Source organism: Spermophilus citellus (assembly GCF_964194105.1).
Source record: "Spermophilus citellus genome assembly, chromosome: 4".
Taxonomy (NCBI): domain Eukaryota; kingdom Metazoa; phylum Chordata; class Mammalia; order Rodentia; family Sciuridae; genus Spermophilus; species Spermophilus citellus.
This window is the reverse complement of record NC_138185.1, coordinates 221980162-222004622: the sequence shown is the minus strand read 5'-3', so window position 1 is coordinate 222004622 and position 24461 is coordinate 221980162. Positions and strand designations below refer to the sequence as shown.

Here is a 24461-nt window from a genome sequence, read left to right as displayed (position 1 = left end):
CTCGAGTTACTGGGTTCGATCCTCAGCACCACATAAAAATAAAATAAAGATATCGTGTCCACCTAAAAAAAAAACAAAAAAAAAATTTAAAAAAAAGGAAGAAAGAAATACACCTGAGATTGTTTTTTAATTTGCTACAGAGAGTATGTATTAGTTTTGTCATGAAAAAATACAATAAGCTTTATTTATTTTAAAAAATTATTTTTAGTTGTAGATGAACATGATAGCTTAGTTTTATTGACTTATTATTATGTGGTGCTGAGGATCCAACCCAGGGCCTCACACGTGTGAAGCAAGCGCTTTATTTCGGAGCCACAACCCCAGGCCAATACACTTTATTTTATAAAAAAGAAACAAACTGGGGCAGCTGGGGCTACCCCTGGAAAGGCCACATCGACCTTGGGCAAATCCTTATTGTTTCTGGGCCTCAGAGCTCAGCAAGGCCACACCTCCCTGGCTGCCCTCAGCCCCGGCTGGCAGTGGTGGGCAGGAGAGAGATGCTGTGAAGACAGCCAGGCCAGGGCCTCCACGCCCGGGGGCACTCCCCGAGAGCTGCGACGCTGGCCTCAGCTCCTCCACGGCACTGTCTGCTCAAGGCTGCCTTCCCCGAGTGCCTGGGCCTCCGTGGCCTGTCAGTGCCGGCCCCTGCCTCCGGCTGGCACACTCTGCTTGGCCTCTTCGTCGCCATTCGCCTCACAGAGCCAGGACAGCACGAACTTGTGGAAGGATGTGCCCCGCCCAAAGGCAGGGATGGAGGTGGATGGTGGATGGACAGGCAGCTGCTCTGGACTCAGGATGCCCATTAACATGTTTAATCAGTGCCTCCAACCAGGGTCCTTGGACACTGCCGACTGGTGCTCCACAGGACAGACTTCGGGGCATACTCCCCCAAGACCACCCCTCAGTTTCAGGGCCGCTCCGCCATTCTACAAGTTACCCAAACAAGCAGCCCTGCTGGGGGGGCGGGCTGGGATACTTCCAGGGAGGTGGAGATGACGCTGGCTGTCCTCGGGCTGTCCTGAGAGCCCTGCTTTCAGATGACGTCTGAGCCCTGGAGCCACCTCAGCCTGGCAAGGAATGGGAGCAGGACTGACCTCGCTAGAATCAGAGAAAGGCCTTTCCTGTGGTCAGAGTTTCTGATGGCTCTTCCTTCCTCCCTTTCTCTCTCTCTCTCTCTCCTTCTTCTCATCTGTTATACATGACAGCAGAAAGCTCTTTGATTCTTCGTACACAAATGGAGCGGAAGTTTCCACTTCCCTGTTTGTACATGAAGTAGAGTCACACCATTTGGGCTGTCACACATGTGTCTGATGATGTCTGTCTCCTTCCACTATCTTTCCTGCCCCCATGTCCCCTCCCTTCTTCCCTTTGCCCCATCCAAAGTTCCGCCACTCATCCCATCCCCCCCTTATGGATTAGCGTCCACTTATCTGACAGCACTTTCTGGTCAGCGGATGACGTGTCGGGCCTGGCAACAGCTCAGTGAGTGCAGGGCTGCCTCAGGTAGGAGGCATGGCGCCTGTCAATGCAGACAATGACCAGATGCTGTCTGTGTGACTGTTGTTGTGTGTGCGTCCGGGCGAGATAAACCACACCAGGCAGAGGAACACCGTGGGGCCACCAGTCGTGGGGTGGCTGGGCAGCTGCTGGGCTTTGGCAATCTCAGCCCACCCTCCTTTCAGGAGCCAGGCTCTGAGCGGGAACCAAAAAGGCAGAGAAGCCCATGTGGTCAAAAGAATCCCAAAGGTGTCACAGAGTATGTGACATCAGCCTCACCGTGACAGGGAGACTGGCAGTTTCCTAGTGAAGGTGTGGTAAGGAGGGGAGTGGGCCCCGAATGTTACAAATTGCAATTAAAAAAAATTTTTTTAGTTGTGGATGGACACATACTGTTGTAGGGACAAACGAGGCAAGGCACCGAAGACAGCAGGAAACAGTTTTGTTTGGCTGCAGCCAGGTTCAGGGGGCACAGCTTTTGCTGTAATCAATTAATCCCGTGAACCCCGAGTTCAGGGAGTTTCGGAGTTTTATACCCAGCTCGTAAGGGGAGGGGCTCAGAAGTTCACAGTCTGCAGAAGTTCACATAAAAGCAGCTTTTTATCTCACTGTTCTGGGCAAGTTAACCCTGCAAGGACCACACCTGAGAAGGGGGGAGCTTCTTCTCCCCTTTGTCTCCTCCCCTGCCAGCTGTTACCATGGAGCCCAGTTGGTAACTTCTCTAAAAAATGTAGACATCTCTGTGAAGCCCAGCTCAAGGCCAGAGGCCTTGTTTGTACATTTCTTCAAACTACTATATTGGATACGTTTGTGAAAAACTAGTAAGGGGGTGTCCAGCACCTGGGGTGCTGGTATCTTCTCAGCCAGTGGCCAAGTAAACAGGGTGACACGAAAATAGGAAGTCTCTCTACATTGGACTCTTTTGTTGACAGTCCCAAAATCAGCCATGGTGAAGAGGGCTTTTCTGTGAAGAAAGGGGGTGCCCACTTCAATACCTTTATTTATTTATTTTTATGTGGTGCTGAGGATCGAACCCAGGGCCTCCTGCGTGCTAGGCAAGCGCTCCACCACTGAGCCACAATCCAGCTCTACAAACCACAGTGTTTAACCACGTTCTCACCCAGTGTCACCCATCCTGTGCCTCCAATTGTCACAGCAACCCCCATAAAGGAGTAAGAAGAGAGGTTTGGGTCCTTCTCGTCCAGGGGCGGAGACACTGTCATGGTACCCCAAGGGGCTCCAGGTACCCAGTTTTACACATCGGTGGGGAAGACGGCTGCAGAGGAACCCACGGCACTGTGAGCATGGCCGGGTCCCTGGAATGACGGAGCCATTAGGCGCCAGCCTCAGCACTCCCAGCAGACCCTGCGGGAGCCGAAGACCCTGGGTTCCTGGGTGCCGTTTCCCATGAGGCTTCGGGTCAGCCTTCTCCCATACCATTTACCAAGATGGTGGATGGGGACAGCCATACCTGGCCAGTACTCAGTGCCTGGGGAGCCAAAGTGTCCAAGCTCTTATTGGGGACGTGCCTTTTCATTACAGCAGCTGCCCAGGCTCTGCCGGGACACGGGCCCTCTAGTCTCTGTGTGTCCTGCTCCATTTGTGTACACAGGGTGCGGGACACTTCCTAACCTTATTTGGAACCCCATAATTAACTCCTCAAGGGTGCTCTCTAGACACCTGCCTGAGAATGCTGGCGAGGAGGTGGCTTGTGACATCTGGGACTTATCTTTCACTCTGCTGTGGATCAGTGGAGTGACCTGGGCCAGGGCCTTCGTCTCACTAACCCTCTGCCTCTTCATTGTCAAAAAAGGGACTGATCTTGTCGTAGATGATATGCAGTGATGATTCCAAGGGTGGTAGGTGGGGCGATGGCCTTGCCCACACTGGTCCCTGGCAGGAGGAAGCTGGCAGCCCTGGTGCAGGCCTAGAAGAGCGGTGGTCCCACTGTGAGGCAGAGGATCTCTGGCACAGATGCACAAGGAAACTGTAAAGAGTTCCCACAGCAGCACCATTTGTGTAGCTGGATGTTGAACTGATGTTTAGCTGAGGATCCAAGGCCCAGTAGCTGTGGGACCACGAAGGCACTGCCAACCAGGGCAGAGGACACGAGAGAGGTGCCCAAGGAGCCTCTTAGACGCCTTCATCCATGCGAAGGCCATAAAGGGTCAGGAATTAGAAATTTTAAAAGTATTTTAAGGATTTTTTTTTTGGGGGGGGAATCGATTGTTGATTCCATCCTTTCCTCTTAGGAGGGAGGAGTGGCGGAGGGGGGTTTCCCTCTCCTCCCAGGCCACCTGGAGTGATTGATGTGGGCCCTCTGGGATTTTTGGATCAGTGGCTGAAAAGTTCAAAGGCCAGAGGGTGGCTTTCAGCCAGACACCCAGAAAGATAAAAGGAATGGCCTCCAACTGGTGTTGGGCTGTGGGAGGCACAAATGTTCCCCCACCCAAGATGTGAGCCCCACCAAGAGGACCAAGTGCATCACCTAGGATTCTGCCCAACAGGACCACCTGGAGGGGCGATGGGACCCCCATAAGAGGAGGATGCATGGAGACCGGCTTCCTTGTGCTTGGGGGCCATGGAAGGAGAAAATAGCTACTTGAGCAGAACATCTTTACCTGGGTCCAGGGGACGACAGGTGAGGGACCATCAGCACTGCTCTGTCCTCTAGAAACCTCTGAAGCTCTTCTGAGAAGAGTCAGGGGGAACACATGCCCCTCAGAAGGGAGACCATCGTAGTCAGATAAGAGTCTCCCTTCCTCCCCCTCCACACCCCAGCCCCACAGAGGGCAGAACCAGGTTGGGCCAGTTGCAGGTAGGGAAGGGCCGTGCTCTGCTTTTCTGCCACCAGGTGGTGCACAAGTAGCCAGCAGCCGGACTTGTCACTTAGGGAAGGCAAGTGGCAAGTCTTAAGTCAAACCCAAGTTTAAAATTTTAATAATTACCTATACATTGTTCATCTTAGGGATGCTAAGACACCTAATTTTGTTTTAAGCCTAAATAGCCAAATTTGTTCTTCACTGGTCCATATTGGAAGCTTGGACAAAAATCTGTGTTCAGGAGCCCCTCCATCTGCACCCTCCTCAGGCTTATTGGATGCAGAGCTGCACACAGGACCAAGGACAGTCAGCAGAAGATGAAGATGCATCCTACCGCCTACTGCCAATTCCTTGGTGTGAGCTTGAGCTTTTTTTTTTTTTTTTTGGTACTGGGGATTAAACTCAGGGACACGCGACCATATCCCCAGCCCTATTTTGTATTTTATTTTAGAGTCAGGGTTTCACTGAGTTGCTTAGTACCTAGCTTTTGCTGAGGCTGGCTTTGAACTCACAATCCTCTTGCCTCAGCCTCCTGAGTTGCTGGGATTTACAGGCGTGTGCCACGGCGCCCGGCTTTGTGCCTGTTTTTGCTAAAACATGTGGAAGAGAGATGCTGGACCACTGAGGTTGCCCCAGAGGGCACTGGGATTCCTGAAGGGAAGTCTCCCTCCTTCAAAAGGGTACAATTTCTGAGACACTCCTGTGAGTCTGCCGGCTGAGGGAGGGAGGATCCAGGCTGGGGACCCAGCGAGGGGAGGTCCCTAGGTCGCCTAAGGCAGCACAGGGACCCTGGGCAGGAGAGACTGGAGGAAGTCTGGGTTTCAGGAGGACAGCTTGGGCATCCAGCTCTGGGATGGCAGGGCAGGGGTGCTGTGGGCAGCCAGCAGGAGGACTGGGGTCAGGGTTGGAGAAGCAGGCTCTGGAGAAGGTTCAGATGTGAGCTGCACCTGCAGGCTTGAGCCCCTGTGCTGAACTTCCCCGGCAGGCAGGCCATGTGGTGTATCTCACTGTGTGTGGCTCGTGTCCACGTGGTGCCTGGCATTGAGATGTGGGCGGGTTTAACAAACCTAGGCACTGACGCCACGAGACTTCTGTCAGCCGTGATGACGTCATGGAGGTCCACGAAGGTCCTCATCAGAGCGGCAGACGAGTATTCACAGATGAAATGACACAGGGCTGGAATTTTCTTTTAAAATGCTCCAGCAGGTGATGAGAATTTCTAAGTGTCCAGGATCTCTGAAGTTGGGTAACTCTCTCTCCCCTTTTGGGGTGTTTGAAATTCTCTATAGAGTTAAAAGAATGGAGGGAGAGAACCTGCTGGAAGGCTGGGCCTCGTCAAAGTACAGGCTTCTCAGCTGGCTTTGCCTGGCAAATGCCTCCCAGACAGAGGCCAGAAGGTCACATGGCACTTCTGTGAGTTCCGCCTGTGAGCTGGAGTGACAGCAGCCCGCTCCCAATCACAGAAGGACGAGCTGAAGGATGGAATCTGACCTTTCAGTGAAACCAGACAGCCCCTGCCCAAGGCAGCCTCCTCCTACCCCACTGCTGGGGTGCACCACACAGTGGAAATCACAGATGTTAAAATCTGTAAATGCAGCCAAGGCGGTGGCTCACGCCTGCAACCTCGGCTACTTGGGAGGCTGCAGCGGGAGGATCTCAAGTTCAAAGTCATTCTGGACACCTTAGTGAGAGCCCTGTCTCAAAACCAAAAGGGTTGGGGGTGTAGCTCAGTGGGAGAGCACTTGCCTAATGTGCATGAGGCCCTGGGTTCAACCCCCAGTGCTGGGAGAAAGAATCCCTTAGGGTCTTTTTTCACTTGGGAATGTTCTTAGGCTAACGAACTTACTTATTGTATCTACAATTAAACAGCACTCTTTACTTTCCTGTCTCACATGTGGCAGGGAAGCCAGGCTAAGAGCTAATAGGGCCACAGGCTCCTGAGAGCAAGACGACTTGGCCACACAGGCCAGCAGCTGCCCCTTTCCTGGAGCCTCTTGCTCCAGAAGAATCCCAAAGGCTCTAGGCCTTGCTTGCCTGAGGGGTGGTTAAGTGGTGGGAAGCAGTCATGGGTCACCATGAGCCGGAGAGCAACCACCATCTGCAAGGTTCCTAGCGCATCATCCAGCCACAGTGCTATTTCATAATTGCCTATATTACTAGATGTAAAACTACTATAGCTATCTTCATAATTAATAAAACAGCATATAAATCTATACACAAAATCCTAGTGTGTGTATATATGCCACATTTTGAGTTTCAAGTCCATAATGGATCTCTTTCCCATCCTTATAGCTCATTATTCCTTCAATTATCCATTTAGGACTAATTGCTTTTCACCAGTGTTTGCATAACAAAGGGAACTAACAATGGGCTTGTGATCAAGCCACATCTCCAGAGCCATCTCATCTGATGAATGCTTCCCCTCCATAGGAAAAAACAGTTCTGTCTGCAAACGACCCAGGTGAAGACAACAATCTGTATGTGAAACAGAATATAGTATGAATCGCATCTAATTTTAAATATTTTAATGTATATACTTTCACGAATATAGGTCAATAAGAAATCCACTTTTCAAGTTTTATTTCATTATAGAATATATTTGATAAGGATAATACAAACAGTCATCTTTAATACATGTTGCTTACAGGTGCCTGCACTGCCATGGCAGGCTGGAGATGTCACGAAGACTATTTCCAAACGTCACACCTAATCAGCCACTGAAAACATCCAGTGCCGTGGCATTCAGATGACGCCATTCACTCACTTGCCTAGAATGAGTAAAAATCTTAATATTTGTTCTTAAGTTGGTTTATTACTCTTCTATTTAAAAATCCAAGATATATTCCCCAATGTAAACAATGAATTTCAATCTGTCCCACAATGGAAAAGGCCTTCTTGACAGATTGACACCACCTGCGTCTTACTCATCAGGACACGGTCTTACTCCATACTGTAGGGAGCCAGCCACGCACAAAAGACAGAAGAAGCTGCCTTCGTGCCTGGAGCCTTCTGAGACGTCTCCCCTCAGGTTGATGGGACACAGAGGAGATTCCTCCTCGGCTTGGTCTACTTGGTCGTAAAATACACATGTACAATGTCCGTAAGCGTAAAGCAGTGGAACTAGCCGTGAGGGTCTGTCATGAGCTGCTAGCATCCTACAAGCACAACACCATATCATGCCAGTTAACACACAGGGGAAGGCGGCCAAGCGTCTTGCTGCTGATCAGGGTACGTGAGCGGGAGCGGGAGCGGGAGCAGAGGGGCTGTGGTTCACAGAGGTGCTCAGAGGCCGACTGCGAGTGGCCAGGACGACAGTCTAAGTCGCACACTCTTGCGCCCGTGTGCCCTGCTGCGACAGTTGGTCTGAAGCACAGGCGCCCATAGAGGAAACGAGCCCCTATCACCAGCCTCCCAACGGGGGACCAGAACGACATCTTAGAAAACGTAACCAAAGAAAGTCTCATATCTGCATTTCCCAATCCATCTGTGCAAAATCAGTGTTCACTCTTCTCAAGGACCGTTTGCTGAATGGCGGTCAAACTCAGTACCTCGTCGTCACTGACACTGGACTTAGCAAGCTAGATGGTGGGACAGTGAAGACTATGTACAATACTTTAAAAGGCATTCTGTGACCATTTTTGAAAAGTTCATAGAAAAGTGACACCAGTTTCTTCTATTGATGCCACGGTCACGTAGACCTTGGGACCTTTTCTATATGCCATGTGCACAGTTTTATATATTATACAAGAAAAGCGGAAAGGGGACCGCTCTCTGGCAGGGCGCTCGCGGACTCCCTAAGCTAAGGTAACCGGTAGAGGGATAGTTTTCCTGAGGTTGTAAGAATTTTTAGACAAAACAGAAATCACAGTGACCAAGTGGAACGCAAATCTGTGTCTCCTGGGCGCGATCTGCTCCCGCGGCTCCCGCAGGGCCTACACGACTCGCCACTGCATGATGCTTGTGTCCTTCCCGCCTGTGGAGATGAGGTGGCTGTCTTCACAGAGGAAGTTGACGTTGGTGACGTGGCTGCTATGTCCGCCGTATATGTGGCTTGGAGCCTGGAAACGATGACACAGAGAAAAAAGCTTACTGTAAAGCAGGAGTGGAATCAGAAAGTACCAGAATTCTAGGTTCAGTCCTGGACCCCATCATGCTCTTCCTCAAGCAGAAGCTCTCATCCGTGCACCTGCTGGGGGTGCCGGACACAGGAGGGACACAGACACAAACTCCATGGAGTCCTTGTGGTCTGGTGGGGACGAGCCAAGTGATGCCCTAGGCCGAGGTACCTCAAATATCAGAAGGTGGTGCCAGGCAGGGGTCCACCCAGAAGCAGGATTGACTGGCTGCTGGGGCAGCAGGGAGGGTCTCCTTGCTGCAGGAGAAGGGGGGGGGCTCCCGGCATGGGGTGGGCTCAGCGGGCTGGGACAGAGGGAGCATGGGTGGGAGAGGGAGGAGGTGCAGAAGCTGCACAGGTGACCCGTGGACCTGCAGGGCTCTGCAGCCCTGCGGTTTTTCCAGTGGGGAGCTGCGCAGGTGCTCAGAACTGACGTGAGCAGTGTCACATCTACATGGTGGCCGCGAGGGAGGAGACTAGCGAGGACACCTCCTCACCCTAAACTGAGAGCAGGGGTAGGAGAAGAGGTGCACTTTGCCAAAGTCGTCGCCCGTTGACAGCAGTTTTTTCTCATGGGCCCGACAGACGGCGTTGATGTCGGTTCCATCCGAGCCTTCTGGCCACACTCCTGAAACAGACCACAGACAGCACTGAGACACCAGAGAGGCAGGGGGCACAGGAGCAGGCCCCGGGTGTCACCACTGCAGAGCTGCCTCGAGGCGCTGCTTCAGAGGCAGGGGCTCAGCCTGAGCGGGGCCTTTCCTCGGGTTTCAGGTTCACCCACTCGGGCTGGTCTCAGGAAGCCCTTCCACACAACCCTGCCGTGCTGAGTGGGGGTCAATGGCAGGCTTTCTGGCGCCCACCTCTCTAAGGCCCCTCTGGACACAACACCTTTCCCCAAATCATCTGATGGAGGCTGACTAGTCCCCAAGGTTACAGTTTCCTTTTTTGGGGGGTTACTCTTTACATGTGAAAGTTTCCAGAACTGGTTAGCCCTAGGCCTGTGTGCCTTCCAGATGTCCCTTGGTGCTGGTTTTGAGGGCTGCCATTTGTCTGCTGGCTGCCTGGTAGGTGTGCCTGTGGGTGCCACTCACTGACTAGGGCTCCAGAGCCCTGTGTCCAGGTGGTGGGCAGACACCATTGTCTGACTGTTGCTCTGGGAAACCCTTTCGGTTCCAGAAACTTTGGGCATAAGAGAGCTGGGTGCATGTCAGCTTCTCAGCTGGCATTCTAGAGAAGACAGAGGGGCTCTTAGTGTTAAACACCAGAAAATGGTAAAACAACAGAACCAAGGAGACTGTAAATTCTTACCAATCTATAGACTCGTGGTCTCTCAGAAAAGATGACAATACTACTTTTCCTTTTTTTCTACTCAATTGTGGCAATTTATTTTAGGATATTCATGAATATATTCCTAAACTGAACTTAAAACAAAAGTGCAGTATGTAGTTTAAGGACCGAAAAATGTCAGACCCTAACAAATAACAAGGAGTGCCACGTGGTTCATTTAGGTGTGTCTGGCACAACCTGATGTGGAAGATTCTAGAGAACTATCTCAGCACCTGTTCTGTATCATGGAAAAGGGGTAAAAGCCCATTTCTCTAGCTCTGCCCAGCTGGACATGGCCAGGTCACTCTCTGGCCCTTTCCAGGGAGCTGAAGGGGTGTCTGGTGGGGCACACACTGAAGCCGAGCAATTTGACAAGACTGGAGACTACGAGGCTTCATAACTATTAGAAAAATATCCTAAAAGTAGACACGTCTTGTGTTCAAACACCTGCAGAACTTACCAAAGACATGGAATCCCAAAGTGCAGGTATAGGTAGCCCACTCAATGTCTCTCGTAGTCTCCACACTTACGACTTGCTTGCAAGCAGAGGGGACCCCTGGAAAAGGCCAATGGTCTGGTGACACTTAATGCAAGCCCCCAGCTCTCCCTGGGTAAGCCTGAGTCCTCAGGACTGCGCCCCAGCAGGGGACACCCCCACGTTCACCCCATGGGGACTGTCTGGGAATAGAGACCAAGTTCCAGGCTCAGTGTAGGCTTCTTCTTTGTTTTCTTCCCATCTCCTCCCCCAAGTCTATTCCCACAGTCTGGCTTTTCTGGTCCTCAGGCCTCTGCTGCCCAGGACCCCTCTGGAGACCTGAACCCCACCCTGCCTCTGGAGTCGGGCTGCCTAGACCTCCCTAACACCCTCCAACAGCCTCAGCACCTGGGGCTCCAAGTTGGAACTGGACACAAATGGAAACCAGTCTCCCCAAGAGCCCAGAGACTCCCAGGTGACGTAACTGTCCCTCAGATGAGCTCTGACCACTGGGGAATGAGAGTGTCTGAGAAGGTTCTAGACTCAGAGACCGTCCTCCCAAACCAGCACCTGTCCCTGTGCCTGTGTTGGGCAGGACCTGGGGAAGGAGCTGGGGGACCAGGTGGGGAGGCTCAGGCCTGTAGTGCTGCTTGCCCAGTGCCTGCCTGTCCTGGCTCAACACGAGGCCAACATGCCCGGGTGGCTGACCTCCTCCTCACCCACCAGCTCTGGGCCCACGGCCTGTACCTGAGCCCCAATCTCCTCTCTGTAAAAGGGATGAGCCAGAAAGTGCTGTGGATCAGGAGGAAATGTAGGTAATAACACTGAACTTTCCAGCTGCTTCCAATGGGGTGGAGGCCAGGCCTTCCTCACACTTCATGATCCCCTCTGCTTAGCCCAGAGCAGGGGCCAGGTAGTGTCTGAGAAGCTAGTGCACGGCAGGTCCTAGGTGCTCAGTAAGTGCCACCCTTTATCACCCATCCCTAGGTCTCCTTCAGCCATGGACTGGCCAGTGGGAGGCTGGGAAAGGAGGAGGAGGTCCTGGGGACTTTGTGGCACCCACCTGCTTTGGGTGACACCTTTACCAGGGCCACTGTTGCTGTGACAGCTGCAGACCCCATTCTCATCCCACAACTGCCCAACTCAGCCTCTCCAGCGGGGCCCACGCCAGCCTGAACCCTGTGTCTCAGCACCGGGAAGGTCAGGGAGGTTGTGCAACTCCTCCATCTTACAGAGGAGGAAAGCGAGGCCTGGGGAGGACACCATAGGCTTGAGCCCTGTGGGCCCATTTGGTCTCACTGCGACCGTCCCATGTGATCTAGATGTAGATCCTGGGTTGTTACTCACAGTAAAGGATTTCGTAGTCCCCGGAGTTGGACACGAGGTACTGAGAGTCTGCAGACCAGTCCAGGTGGGTGATGAAGCTGGAGTGACCCTGGGGAGGACAGCTCATGAGTGGCACGCTGGCACACACCCTGCCTGGCAGCATGTGGCATGGGAATGCCGTGCTCCTGTCGGCGAGACGCGGGTACCTACCGAGCACTTGCCAACCCGCGCGTACTTCCTCCCGTTGTCCCCGACTCCATAGATGTAGATGCAGTTGTCATGAGAGCCGATGGCTAAGAAGTTCCCATCTGCAGGAGCAGGACAGAGGAGAGGGCCATTGTCACAGCAAGCACTCAGTTCACCAGAAGGAACAATGCCAGCGCCAGCAGAGACCGAGGCCAAACAGCCCCATGGATTATTTCAAAGAGAAGGATTGTTTTTGATCGAGTCCTGAACCAATTCTGAAGTCACCCTTGGAAAAATCCACACCTGACCAAATTATAGAGCTTGGTAACAACTTATAAAATCTTCTTGTACACTTTTTTTTTTTTTAAAGAGAGAGAGAGGGGAGAGAGAGAGAGAGAGAGAGAGAGAGAATTTTTTAGTATTTATTTTTCAGTTTTTGGTGGACACAGCATCTTTATTTTATTTTTTTTATGTGGTGCTGAGGATTGAACCCAGCGCCCCGCATATGCCAGGCGAGTGCTTTACCACTTGAGCCACATCCCCAGCCCTCTTGTACACTTTTAAAATATAAGTGTGTGCAGTCTCACAGAACCCTTCCCTGTCACCCCTTCCCAGCCACGCAGGATGGAGACTGACTCCTTCTAGGGCTGCTCTGTCCATGGCCTCCTTGGTGACCGAAAAGGCTCTTCCCAGCCCATCCCGCCTCTCTTCCCAGGGGCCATCCTTGGCGCCTTCTTTGCCGTGGTTCCTGCCGTGGAAAGCCTTGCCCATCAGGCTAGCTGCTGTGCCAGGTGACAGGGAAGGAGCTCACCGTGACTTGGCCTCCTGGCCGGCAAATGAGCACGCTGAGCGCTATGCAGGGGGAGGAAGACCCACACCTGGCATGCGTGGGGCGCTGGGTTCAATCCTCAGCACCACATAAAAAAAAATAAAGATGTTGTGTCCACCAAAAACTGAAAAATAAATACTGAAAAATTCTCTCTCTCCCCCTCTCTCTCCTCTCTCTCTCTCTCTCTCTCACAGGGACAGCACTAGGCCAGGAGACGGGTCCTCAGCAGGGGCCAAGGGAAGGACACAAGGCAGTGCAATGTCAGTGGTGGTGACTTGGAGCCACACAGATGCCCCGAATGGAATGGAGGGCAGTGGGGTCTCTCCACTCCCACGGCAGCTGCAGGAGACTCATAATTCAGATGGTCTCCACTTATGATGGACGCACTCTGTGGCTTTTCTAAGTTCTAATGTCACGTTAGTTGGCTTTCTGATGGCTTTCAGACACCTGAGATGACTAAAAGGAGGAAGGATTTATCTTGGCTCATGGTTTCAGGGGTTTTAGTCCATGGTCTCTTGGCTGCTGCTTTGGACCTGTGGTGAGACATAGCATCATGGTGGAGTGTGTTGTGAAGCAAAGCTGCTCACCTCTTGGCAGCCAGGAAGCAAAGAGGAAGAGGAGCAAGCAGGTCCCAACATCCCCTCAGGGGCCTGCCTCCAACAACCCAACCTCTGCCCACCAGGCCCACCTCCTGAAGACTCCCCAGCTCCCAGCAGCACCATCAGCTGGGACCAGCCTTCAACCCCGGGGCTTCTAGGGAATACTGAAGCCACCACTATCACAGATGGTGAGAAAGTGCTAAGTGTCCAGTAGAGACCACACTTGGAATTTTGATCTTTGCTGGGGCTGATGCTACGTGGCTTGAGGCTCTCTTGGGATGTGGGGCAGCTGTGACAACGGCACTCTAGCATGCCGTGCCGTTAAGCCAAGGTGTCCCAGCTTATGGTGTTTTCATGCAATGGTGGGTCTGTCAGGACATACCCCGTCGGGAGTTGGGAGATCTGAAATAAAACCAAGTGTCTGGCTAATAACTAAACCAGCCAGGGTCAGTCAACAGGCTAACAGAGGCTGGATGTGCCTAGGCACCATCGGCTTCTCCTGTCACCAGCCTTCCTCTCCCCACAGGCTCTGGGCCTCACCCAGCTTGCCCAGGGACTATCTAGTTCCTAAGCTTATCCCACTAAGCTGCTCTTTGGTCAAGATGAGAATCAGCTGGAGAACTCAAGGAGACAGAGCCAGGGCCCTCACCCAGAAGAGGCGGGGCGGCCGTTTTCCTGGTGGACCAGCCTGTCCCGCCGGGGCTGATGGCACAGAGCCTGGGCACCTGACAGTGCCTCACAGAGGGTGTAGTTAGTCTGGGCTGCAGGCGAGAAAACAGGCTCTGTCCCTCAGCGGTCTCTGAGAGGCAAAGTGACCCAGGTGGCAAAGACGCTGACCTGCTGGCCTGGAAGCTGAACATGTGCCTCACCATGGCATGGACAGGGGAGTGCTGGGGTGGGGGACACCGTTCAGAGACAGGATGGCACAGGTCTCCAGGGCAGGGCGCCCTCCCTCCAGGCACTCTGGCATGGGAGTGTGGGACACCATGTGGCATTGGAGAGAGGCTGGCTGGCAGGCAGGGCCCACATCCTAGCAGGTCTCAGGCCAGGCGTGAGAGGTGAATTTGAGGCTGGAAGTGACGTGGTGAGTGCCGGGTCCTGACTCGTCCTAGCAGAAGCAGAAGGACCCACAGCTCAAAGGCTGGGGGATGAGACTAAGAACAGAGCAAATGGCCGTGGTGCCCTGTGACCACGCTTGTCCTCACTCGCAGAGAGCCAACCTCCTGCCACGGGCTGAGACCAGGAGAGTCCGCCAGGTGTGTGCAGCTGACTGACGGCCCTGGACGTTATTGTCTTCCTATGTCTGTTCTTTAAAAAAGTATAAAACTTTAATTCAATCAAAATGCGTTTTGTCTACTCATAAAGAGGCTGGTGCGTGTCTCACACGAGAATCCCCCGACTCTGCTTCTGTCTTCAATGACCCCTAGGGGGCTGGCATCTTGCCAACGATTTAGTCAACTATGGACGCAAAAATAATTCATCTAATAGCCCAAGACCACCGTAGGTAAAATGCTTCAGAAGTGAAAACCAGCTGATGACATGTGGCGGAGACGGCAGATGGCCCACAGACACCCTTGTGGTTTGTGCTCTTGGGCTATGCAGGATGCCAGACCCTCTGGTGGTTCTCATGCCCCAGGACCCGCCTGCTCAGCCCCAGCCTGCTCCTGCAGTTCCAGGACTGGCTTCTGAACTCCTTCTTCACCCACAGCTGAGGCAGGTGACAAGGGTCTTCTCTGCTGTGCACACGGTTAATCCCACTGCTCAAGTGGCGACCATCTGGCTTGACTTTGTGAATGAGGTAACGTCTCAGTCACCAGGACCCACACACCCAACGTCAGCCTTGAAGAGGACCTATGAGGCAGCAGACCACCCCCCGGCTGCCATCCCGCCACAGCTCCACTGACGAAGCTCCAGGGCGTCCAGCTCTTCCCTCAGCTGCCAGCACAAGATCCAGAACCTTCTTGAGACTGAGGGAAGGAGGAGAGGCCCCCCTGATTGAAGGACAGCTTCTTTTCTTAGCAGGCCCAGGGATGGGTTGAGGGTCTAGGCTGAGATCTCAACAGCAGGCTGCTGGGTTCTCAGGCAGTGGCCGTTGTGCTTGGACACCTGGTGCCGCCTTCCTTCTGGGTCTAAAGGGTATATGCACCTCCAGGCAGCAGGTGCACATGCTGGAATCTGCTCTCGGGCATGCAACTGGTATTTACTGAGTGCCTGCTCTGTGGTGCAGTCAGTGCTGTGTGCAGTGGGGTCCCTACCAGTAAGGGACCCTGGGCCACTCCCCGAGTCTGAGTTCACTGCTTGGGCTGTTCCAGGGGCCTTCACGGCTGCCCAGGCTGCCAATGACATCACGTCTCCCGAGCGTCTGCTCAATGCTCCACTCTCCAGAGGGCACATTCACTCCTCCTCCGTGGGAGCCTAACAGTCGCTTGCCATCTGTTTTGGGAAGGATGCTTGCTAACGAGGAGGCACTGCTCCCCTCAGGAGCCTGGGCCTGGCCCAGAGCTCTCACCTTTGCCCCACACAGCCTGCAGTCCACAACCGGAAGTCCAGGATGCAGGGCTTCCAGCAGAAAGAGCACTCTGGTCTCCTGGGATGGTCACTGGTGTAACTGAGGGAAAATGGAGGTCTCCAAAGGCCCCGAAAGCTACATGGGATTGAATGGACAGCAGGGCCTTCTGGGAAGGCAAGCTGTGCCGAGGTCCTCCTGTGCTCAGCAGAGGTCCAGAGTAACTCTGAAAACAATGAGGCACCCATGTGAGCAGGCAGAACATCGGCCACAATCGACAGACAGGAAGGCGACACCTCAGAAGGCACAGATGAAGGGCATTCTAGCTCCAGCAGGCTCCTCACCAGGGAGGAGCAGAGGTTCCCAGGCGCCGGGTAGCTGTCTGTGGAGGTGAGAGGTTAGAACTTTCTTCTGGCCCAAGGAAAGAGCATCCAAAAGATGTACTCTATCGGGGTCTCACAAGAGAAGGAGGCACTCGCCGCGAGGTAGAGGTGACACTGTCAATCAGCTGGAAATAAGATTCCTCCAGGCAGCAGCAGCTGAATTAGGCCAGCATTTCCAGGACCCCAAACTGCTATTTCCAAGACTGATACCATAGGCGAGCATCCTGTGTCTCACAGAAAAAGACTATCCTAAGGTGTAACCAGGACAATGGGAAGGCTCAGAAGCAGTCACCCCCTGGGAGCCATGAGCACCCGTGACACCCACACTGTGACCCCCAAGCCTCACTTCAGACATAAAAAGAGCTAAAGGCAACTTGGAGAAATGGTTCAGAGGGGTCTGAGGCAAGAAAGTCTAAGATGACCCTGGAACAATGTGCCATGCCAGGGAACAAGTGTCCGAGGCTTCCAAGGTCAATCAAAAGGCTCAGGAACCAACTGAAGTGCCTTCCCCTGGCCAGTGACACACCACTGTCCCACCTGTTGTAACTACAATAGTCTGAAACAGCAAGTGGCTTAAATCCGTAAACAGCAAGTAACATAAATGCCACCACTGACCGGCCACTGAGGGAACACTCACTGTCTTGGAAACTAGAAGAAAAACAGAACTAATACATCTAATCAGTGAAGAAGAAAAGCCCAGGTGGCATGTGGACGGCTGGCAACCCCTGACGGGAGAAGGCGATGGGCATCAGCAGCTGCCAGTGACACCGAGGGAGCCACGCCAACCACACGGCCTGCAGGAGAGACTCCCGAGTGTCTCACACCTCAGGATCCCAAGTCACTCTGAGGAAATGGGGGCACAGAGGGACATGTCAAGCCTCCCTCAGGGATGCGGTCAGCAAACGCAGAGTGGAAAACCCCAGGGGAGGGGCAGCTCTTCAGCTGCCGTGTGGGGGGGCACCTCTGGATCAGCAGGGACTTCGGAGACCCATTGGCCAAGGACCACGATGGCCTTGTTCTGGGTCCTGATTTAAACAACTGTGGAAAAGAGCGAGCGTTGGACTGAGCACCACCTGGACCTCCGGTGAAGCTGAGGGAGTTGTGTTAATCTGGAGTGAGGAGGAGACCATGGCGTGGTGACTTGGCACTCTAGAGGGCGGGCTTGGTGCTGCGGCCAGGTGGGAGGCTGGGAACCCTTTCCTTCAAGGCCTCGACAACCCTGGGCAAAGCTCACCAGAACCCGTTCAGCAATCTGGAAATCGACCAAAGCCAGAACGGCCTGAGGGTGTGTGTGCTGCACAGCAGGGAAGGACAGGGTGAGCCTGTGGAGCGCTTCCTGGGCTGTCCTCATCCAATCCCAGCAGCTCAGCTGGCACCAAAGTTACGGCAGGGAGGAGCAGCCTCTGGGGACAGCAGCTTCACAGCTGTGACCAAAGCAGTTCTCTCACTGTGAAGCCCTGGGTGACACGGAGGCCCAGCAGCACTGCGGATGGAAGGGACGGTCTCCAGGTGGCTCAGCGGGGAGGGCCGGCAGCTTTACTAGCCTGAGATGGTGGCTGTGCTTGGGGTAAACATGGTCTGGGGTGGGTGGGGGACACTGTAGTGTGCACAGTGGAGGCTGGAGAGGTCCCTGGCTATACGGGGCCTCCTGGCCACATGGAGGCTGCACAGATGCACAGAGCAGGTGGAAGCACACATGCTGGGTTTGTAGGGCCTGAACTTTGAATTTCCTCTCCCGCCTGCACAGAGGCCCACTGGCAACGGATGGAGGCCTGGCTGGCTACAGGTGTTTAAATGCACTGCTGTCTAGGGGCTCTTCCAACTACACGAAGCAAACCAGAAAGACCTGAGAAGTGACAGCAACAACACAACGAGACCATAATCCATCACTCCCAACCACTGCAGGACAACTAGCAAATCAGCAGGACAGGGGCCTTAAATCAGCAGGACAGGGGCCTTGAATCAGCAGGACAGGGGCCTTGAATCAGCAGGACAGGGGCCTTGAATCAGCAGGATGGGGCCATGAACAACACTACCAACTGCTTGTCCGAGCTGATTTACCTAGAACACTCCGCCCAGGACTGCAGGGTACTCACTCGTCTTAAGTGTCCAGGGAACCTATCCCAGGACAGGCCACGAGGAGGCCACAAGACACTCCTCAATGTATTTAGAGTGACCAGCCACACAAAGTCTGCTCAATGACTGTGATAACATGAAAACAGAAACCAGTAGCTTAAAGAAATATGGGGAATCCACAGATATTTGGAAATTAGACAATACATTTCTAAATAACTCATAAGCCCAAAAGTAACCACTGGGGAAATTAGCAAATACTTTTGAACTGAATAAAAATGAGAACACATGTCAAAGTTCATGAGATGTGGCTCAAGCAATAGTTAAGATTTATAGCTTTAAATATCTATACCAGAAAAGAACGTTCTCCAACAAATAAACCAAGCCTCCATCCTCAGAAACTTAAAGAAAGAAAGAAAAAGGAACAGAAGAAAACAAAAAAGATCAGAACAGAAAAGAGAAAAAACCAGAAAATAACAGAGGAAAACTCAATGAAGCCAAAAGTTGGTTTTCTGGAAAGATCAGCAAAATTGGCAAACCTTTGGCTAGCCCGATCAAGGGAAAAGAGCAAGGGCACAAGTTACCAGAATCAAGGATGAAGATGAGGGCTGGGGATGTGGCTCAAGTGGTAGTGCGCTCACCTGGCGTGCGTGTGGCCTGGGTTCCATCCTCAGCACCACATACCAACAAAGATGCTGTGTCCGCCAATAACTAAAAAACAAATATTAAAATTCTCTCTCTCTCTCTCTCTTTCTCCTCTCTTTAAAAAAAAAAAAAAAAAAAAAGGATGAAGATGAGTTACTGAGACCCAACCTAGGACCACGGAAAGGATCACACAGGCAAGTACTACCAACAGATTTATACCAACAAATGAGACAAGTTAAACAAAAATTCCTAGAAAAACCCAAACCACCAAACTGACTCAGGAAGAAATAGGAAATCCCAATAGACCTATAATAAATAAAGACATGGAATAGCAATTACAAACCTTCCCCAAAGAAAAAGCCCAGAAGGTTCCACTGAATTCACGTGAGTTCCATCAACTATGCAGTCAAGAAACAACAGCAACCTTCACAAGCCCAGAAAACAGAGGAAAGGAGGGTCCCAACACACCCTCAAGGCTTGCAGGACCCTCAGCCACATCAGGCCAAGGCACCAGGAAGGAACTCAGAGCAACATCCCCTGGGACACGGCTGCAAAAGTCCTTCACAGACTATTAACAAATTGGGTCCAGTAAGATGAAACAGGGACTGTACCCCGGGACCCAGCGGGATTCACAGAGGAACTGAAGTTGGCTTAACACTGGAAAATCCATGTAATTCACCACATTGAAAAAGAAACACAAAACCACGTGGTCAGCTTAATAAATGCAGACAGAGCACATGACAAACTAACACCGTTCTAAACTGACTCACTGGACTTCACAACAAAAACAACAACAAAAAATAACACAAAACAACAACAACAACAAAAACATTTGTGCTTCAAGACCCTGAGCAACTCGGGAATGGAGGGGGACTTTCTCATCAAGGTGAAGGGCACCCTTATCCCTAAAGATGAGAGACAGAGGCTTTATCTAAGATGGGCAGCAAAGTAAGGGACCTTCTTCTCTTCACATTTTACTGGAGGTACTACCTAACACAGAAAAGGAGAAATAACTGCAGGCATCCAGAGTGGAAAGGAAGAAGAAAAATTGTCATTTTCAGATGATGTGATCCTGGCATGAAGAACTCCCAATGGTCACCACCCCCACCCCTCTAAAACTAATAAAAAGTTGGAAAGGTGAAAGGATTTAAGATCCTTGTGCAAAATTTAATTTTATTTCTTTTTTTTTTAAAAGAGAGAGTGAGAGAGGAGAGAGAGAGAGAGAGAGAGAGAGAGAGAGAGAGAGAATTTTAATTTTTTTTTTTTGAATTTTTAATATTTTATTTTTTAGTTCTCGGCGGACACAACATCTTTGTTGGTATGTGGTGCTGAGGATCGAACCCGGGCCGCATGCATGCCAGGCGAGCGCGCTACCACTTGAGCCACATCCCCAGCCCTTAATTTTATTTCTATATACTACTAACCAACAACCTGAAAAAAATTCCATTCACCACAACATAAAAATAAGTTAGGAATACATTTAACAAAGAGAGTTCAAGACTTGAATTGTACATGAAAAACTATAAAATATTCCTGAGAACAATCAAAGAAGATGTGTGTAGGGCACGGTGTCTCACACCCATAATCCCAGTTACTCAGGAGGTTGAGGCAGGAGGATCACAAGTTGGAGGCCAGCTTTGGCAACTTAGCAAGCCCCTGTCTCAAAATAAGAAAATTTAAAAGGGCTGAGTATGTAGCTCAGTGGCAGAATAATTGCTAGCGTATATGAGGCCCCAGGTTTAACACCCACTAGCCAAAAAAAAAAAAAAAAAAAAAAAATAGAAAAAAGAAAGAAAGAAAGAAAATCTAAATAAATGGAGAGATACTCATGGATTAGAAGACTCAATTTATCAATCAAGGTGAGAATTCTCCCCATATGATCTATTCAACATAACTTCTATTAAGACCCTACTAACTTTATATTTTTAAAAATATAATAATTTATTTATTTATTTTTATGTGGTGCTGAGGATTGAACCCAGGGCCTCACACGTGTGAGGCAGGTGCTCTACCACTGAGCCAGCCCCAGCCCCCCTAACAGGCTTTTTAAAATCACAAAGTGGCCAGCTGATTCTAAAATGTGTGTAATATTGTATAATGTCAAGGAACCCAAATACCAGTAGAACTTTGGCAAGTAACCAAACAGCTGGAGGAGTCACACTAGTCAGCTCCAAAGCTTACCCAAAGTCACAGTCCTGACCACGTGGATGGGACAGGGTCCACACAGGGGAGGGACAGAACCAAGGGTCTCAAAGACAAATCTTCATATTATAGTCAACTGATCTGTGACATAAAGGCCAAGACAATGCAATAGAGACAGATATTGCTGTCAACAGGCAGTGTAGGGACGAGGGACACTGTGTGTAGAATGACACGCTCTGACTCTTAGCTATCACAGTCCACGAGAAGCAACCCAAAAAGGGCCCCACCTGAATGCATGGGCCAACTCAACACCTCTGAGAGAAAGCACAGGAGAAGGCTTCCCGGCCCTGGGCACGATCCCTACGAGAAAAAACTGATCCACTGGACTTCATCAAAACAGCAACAACAACAACAAAAAATAACACAAAACAACAACAACAAAAAAACATTTGTGCTTCAAAAGACTCCACCAAGAAAATGGCAGGACTAGCCCAATGCTGGGGAAAATATTTATGAAGCCTTTATCAGGTAAAGAATTTACATGTAAAAGAAAGAACTCCTGCAACTCAATGGTAAGACAGACAACCTAATTTTAAATGGGTAAAAGACATGAATAGTTATTTCACCAAAGAAAATCTAGGAATCTCGAATGGGCACATAAAAAATTGCCCAATGTCCACAGTCACTAGGGAAAGGCCAATTAAAACCACAGCAGGCACATCACTCCCCTCAGAATGGCCACCATGAGAGACAGGCAGTACAGGGGTGGGGGAGGAGGTGGAGACCCCAGAGCCTTTGGACACTGTTGGAGGAACGGAGATTATAACAGCCACTGTGAAAAACAGCTGGACGGTGCCCTAGTGTGCTGAACACAAGTTCTCCATACAACCCACTGATGCAACTCCTAGGAACTTCCCCAAGAGAAATGAAAATATGCCTTCAAAAAGCCATATATACCTGAATATTCACAGAAGCATTATTCACAATAATAGAAAGTGAGAAATAATCCAAACGTCCGTTATTGGGGAAAAGTTAAACAAAACGTGGCATATCCTCAAAATGGAATGCTATGCAGCAATTAAAAAGGAATTAACTATGGAGAACAATTTATATGGACAAAGAGAAGATCAGTAGTTGTCTTGAATGGGGCAGCAGGCAAAGATGAATGGCTCATAGGTACAGAGGGAACTTCTCAGGGGGATGAAAAGGTTTCAAAACTGAATTGTAGTGATGGTTGCAAAACCCTAAATGCACTAAGAATCACTGAGCTGTACACTGTGGTGGGTAAATAACAGTCTGTAAATTACACCTTGAGAAAGCTGCAGACACAGCCCCCACCTTCTAGGGATGTACGCGACAGTTATCGGATGAAACAATGTCATGGGAGGAAGGGTGGGAGCTGCGGAGGCTGGGCCCTGCTAAGCCCTGGCCATCGTGGACTGCATGGTGGGCACAGGGGTCACTAGGCTGTCCTGTTTAATGTTGACTATGCTCAGAATTCTCCATGATGGTGAGGTAACACTCGTCAGCGCAGGAGGCCAGAGACACCGCCCTCCTGTGTGGTGCAGGTGGCTCTGGGGAGGCCGAGGTGCTTTCCTCAGGGGCAGCTCTCACCTGGGGAGTAGCGCATCACAGACAGCTGCTCGTTGCCATCCGTGTGGACAGTGACCAGGTCTTTTGTTTCTGTGTCAAACACAAACCACCTGTTAAAACAAGAGAAACAGAGAGGCAGTTTAGGGGGAAAGTCAATAAGGGCACGATGGTAGGGCAAGACCGTTAACAAGTGTCCATCAGAAGGGCTGGACACTCCGGGCGGCTCAGTAAGAAACTTATTCCCAGTTTTCATTCAGAGGAGTGTCCTCTGGATACCCACGAGCCTTCTCTGAAAAGGAAGAGCACACAGCGGCCTGGAAAGATTCAGTTCTCAGCGCTATGACGTGGTCTCTCAGTATTGTGTTTTGTCATTTACACACGAAATGAGAGAGAGCCCTGCATAGGAAGATGGCCAACACCTAGTGCTGCAGCCTGTGGTCAGAGGATGGCCAAGGACCGCCTGCTGAGCTCACCCAGAGCCCCACTTGAGCCAGCCGGGTGCAGGAGGAGGGGCTGGGCCAGCTGGGTCAAGTCTAGCTCTTCTGTGTGCTAGGGAGAAGCCAGAGTGGACGGAAGGACAATAAGCCTGGAAGATAGCCAAAAGGACAGGCCTTGACTTGGACTCCTCCGGCCAGTTTCCAATGGAAACATGGAATTAGAGTTGGGGTCTCCTCTGCAGGCTCCGTGTTGAGTTGCGATGGACCTGGGAGTGGTTCCCACCTCCGGTAGGGACCCTGCACCCACTTCAGGGTTGCTGGACTTCAGGAAGACTGAACAGTGAGGGGTGGCAGTGGGTGGGGCACCGGGCTGCGGGGCTGAAAGGCTGTGGTCTACCCGAGGCTGCAGTTTCAACCCTGGACACCACTGGCATGGAGCTGCTGTGTGCTTGCCTTCCATTCAGCACTGACCACTGCCCGTCAGGGCTGCCTGAAGTTTGGATGCTGCTTCTCAGCTTTGATTTTTGGCATCTTGAACAACCATGTATCTTTAATAAGTTATTTAACCTTAACAGAGTCCAGAATGTAACAAATAGCAAGGCTGGGCTGATTGGAACGTGCCTTTGAAATGTCCTATCTAAAGGACAGCATCAGAGCATCTGGCCTGGGACCAGCAACAGGGAGGGGCAGACGGAGGGGCCACGTCCTCAAGCCCACACGGCCGCCTGTTCTGAGAGTGCTCTCCCTGTGGTGCACGGGGAGATGATGGCACTTGGTGGGAGCTCAGAGGGGGGCCTGCTGAGCTCCAGCCCCAGCTGCCTGGGAGAGTGAAACGGAAAGGGGGCCGAACAAGGGCGGCCGTGCAACCGCACTCTGATGACCTGTGAATGCTGTGAGACGGTCACTCTCTTTCTACCCTCCAGACAACAACGGCATCTAAGTGGTGCAAAGACTGGGAGGAAACCACCAAGTACTGAGTGAAACCACAGTAAGTGCATGTGGGCAGCCCCCCCCCCCCGCCCGGCCCTGGGTCTTCCTTCCTGTTTCAGTTACCCACGGTCAACCTTGGTCTGAAAATATTAAATGGAAAATTCCAGAAATAAGCAGTTTTAAAGCATGTGCCATTCTGTGCGCGTCACCTGCCTCCCTTCTCATCAGGCAGGCACTGTGTCACCTCACGTCATCGCAGCAGAGGGGGACACGGTGCAATCAGCTGTTTCTGCAGAGATGCACCCACCTAATTCGTGTTTGTTATAATTGCTCTGTTTTACTGTTGTGGTGAGGCTCTTCCTGTGCCTAACTTAGAGGTGCTGTCACGGGTTAGGACGCAGGGCAGGATGCTTCACCACGGCCCCCTTCAGCCCTGTGCGACAGAGCCAGACAGACAGTACCACCATGATTGACAGAGGAAACAAGTTCAGAGAGTTCATGTGACCAGCTCAAAGACACACACTACCAAGTGGCAAAGCAGGGTTCCAACACAGACGTCGGAGGTGCTCGGTAGA

At 51.5% G+C, this 24461-nt stretch overlaps 1 protein-coding gene across 6 annotated transcripts in view; it reads right to left on the bottom strand.

Annotated features, from left to right (window-relative positions):
- Nucleotides 1–6871: 6871 nt before the first annotated feature.
- EML1 (EMAP like 1) overlaps nucleotides 6872–24461 on the bottom strand; it is a 165716-nt gene continuing 148126 nt past the window's right edge. For all 6 annotated transcript variants that reach the window (XM_081291993.1, XM_081291994.1, XM_081291995.1 and 3 more), the window contains 6 exons: nucleotides 22541–22629; nucleotides 11774–11871; nucleotides 11585–11672; nucleotides 10223–10318; nucleotides 8931–9061; nucleotides 6872–8377 (listed from right to left, as the gene is read on the bottom strand). In XM_081291993.1, the coding sequence (XP_081148119.1) occupies nucleotides 8252–8377; nucleotides 8931–9061; nucleotides 10223–10318; nucleotides 11585–11672; nucleotides 11774–11871; nucleotides 22541–22629 (628 nt within the window). In that variant the 3' untranslated portion in view covers nucleotides 6872–8251. The remainder of the gene's footprint in view (nucleotides 8378–8930; nucleotides 9062–10222; nucleotides 10319–11584; nucleotides 11673–11773; nucleotides 11872–22540; nucleotides 22630–24461) is intronic.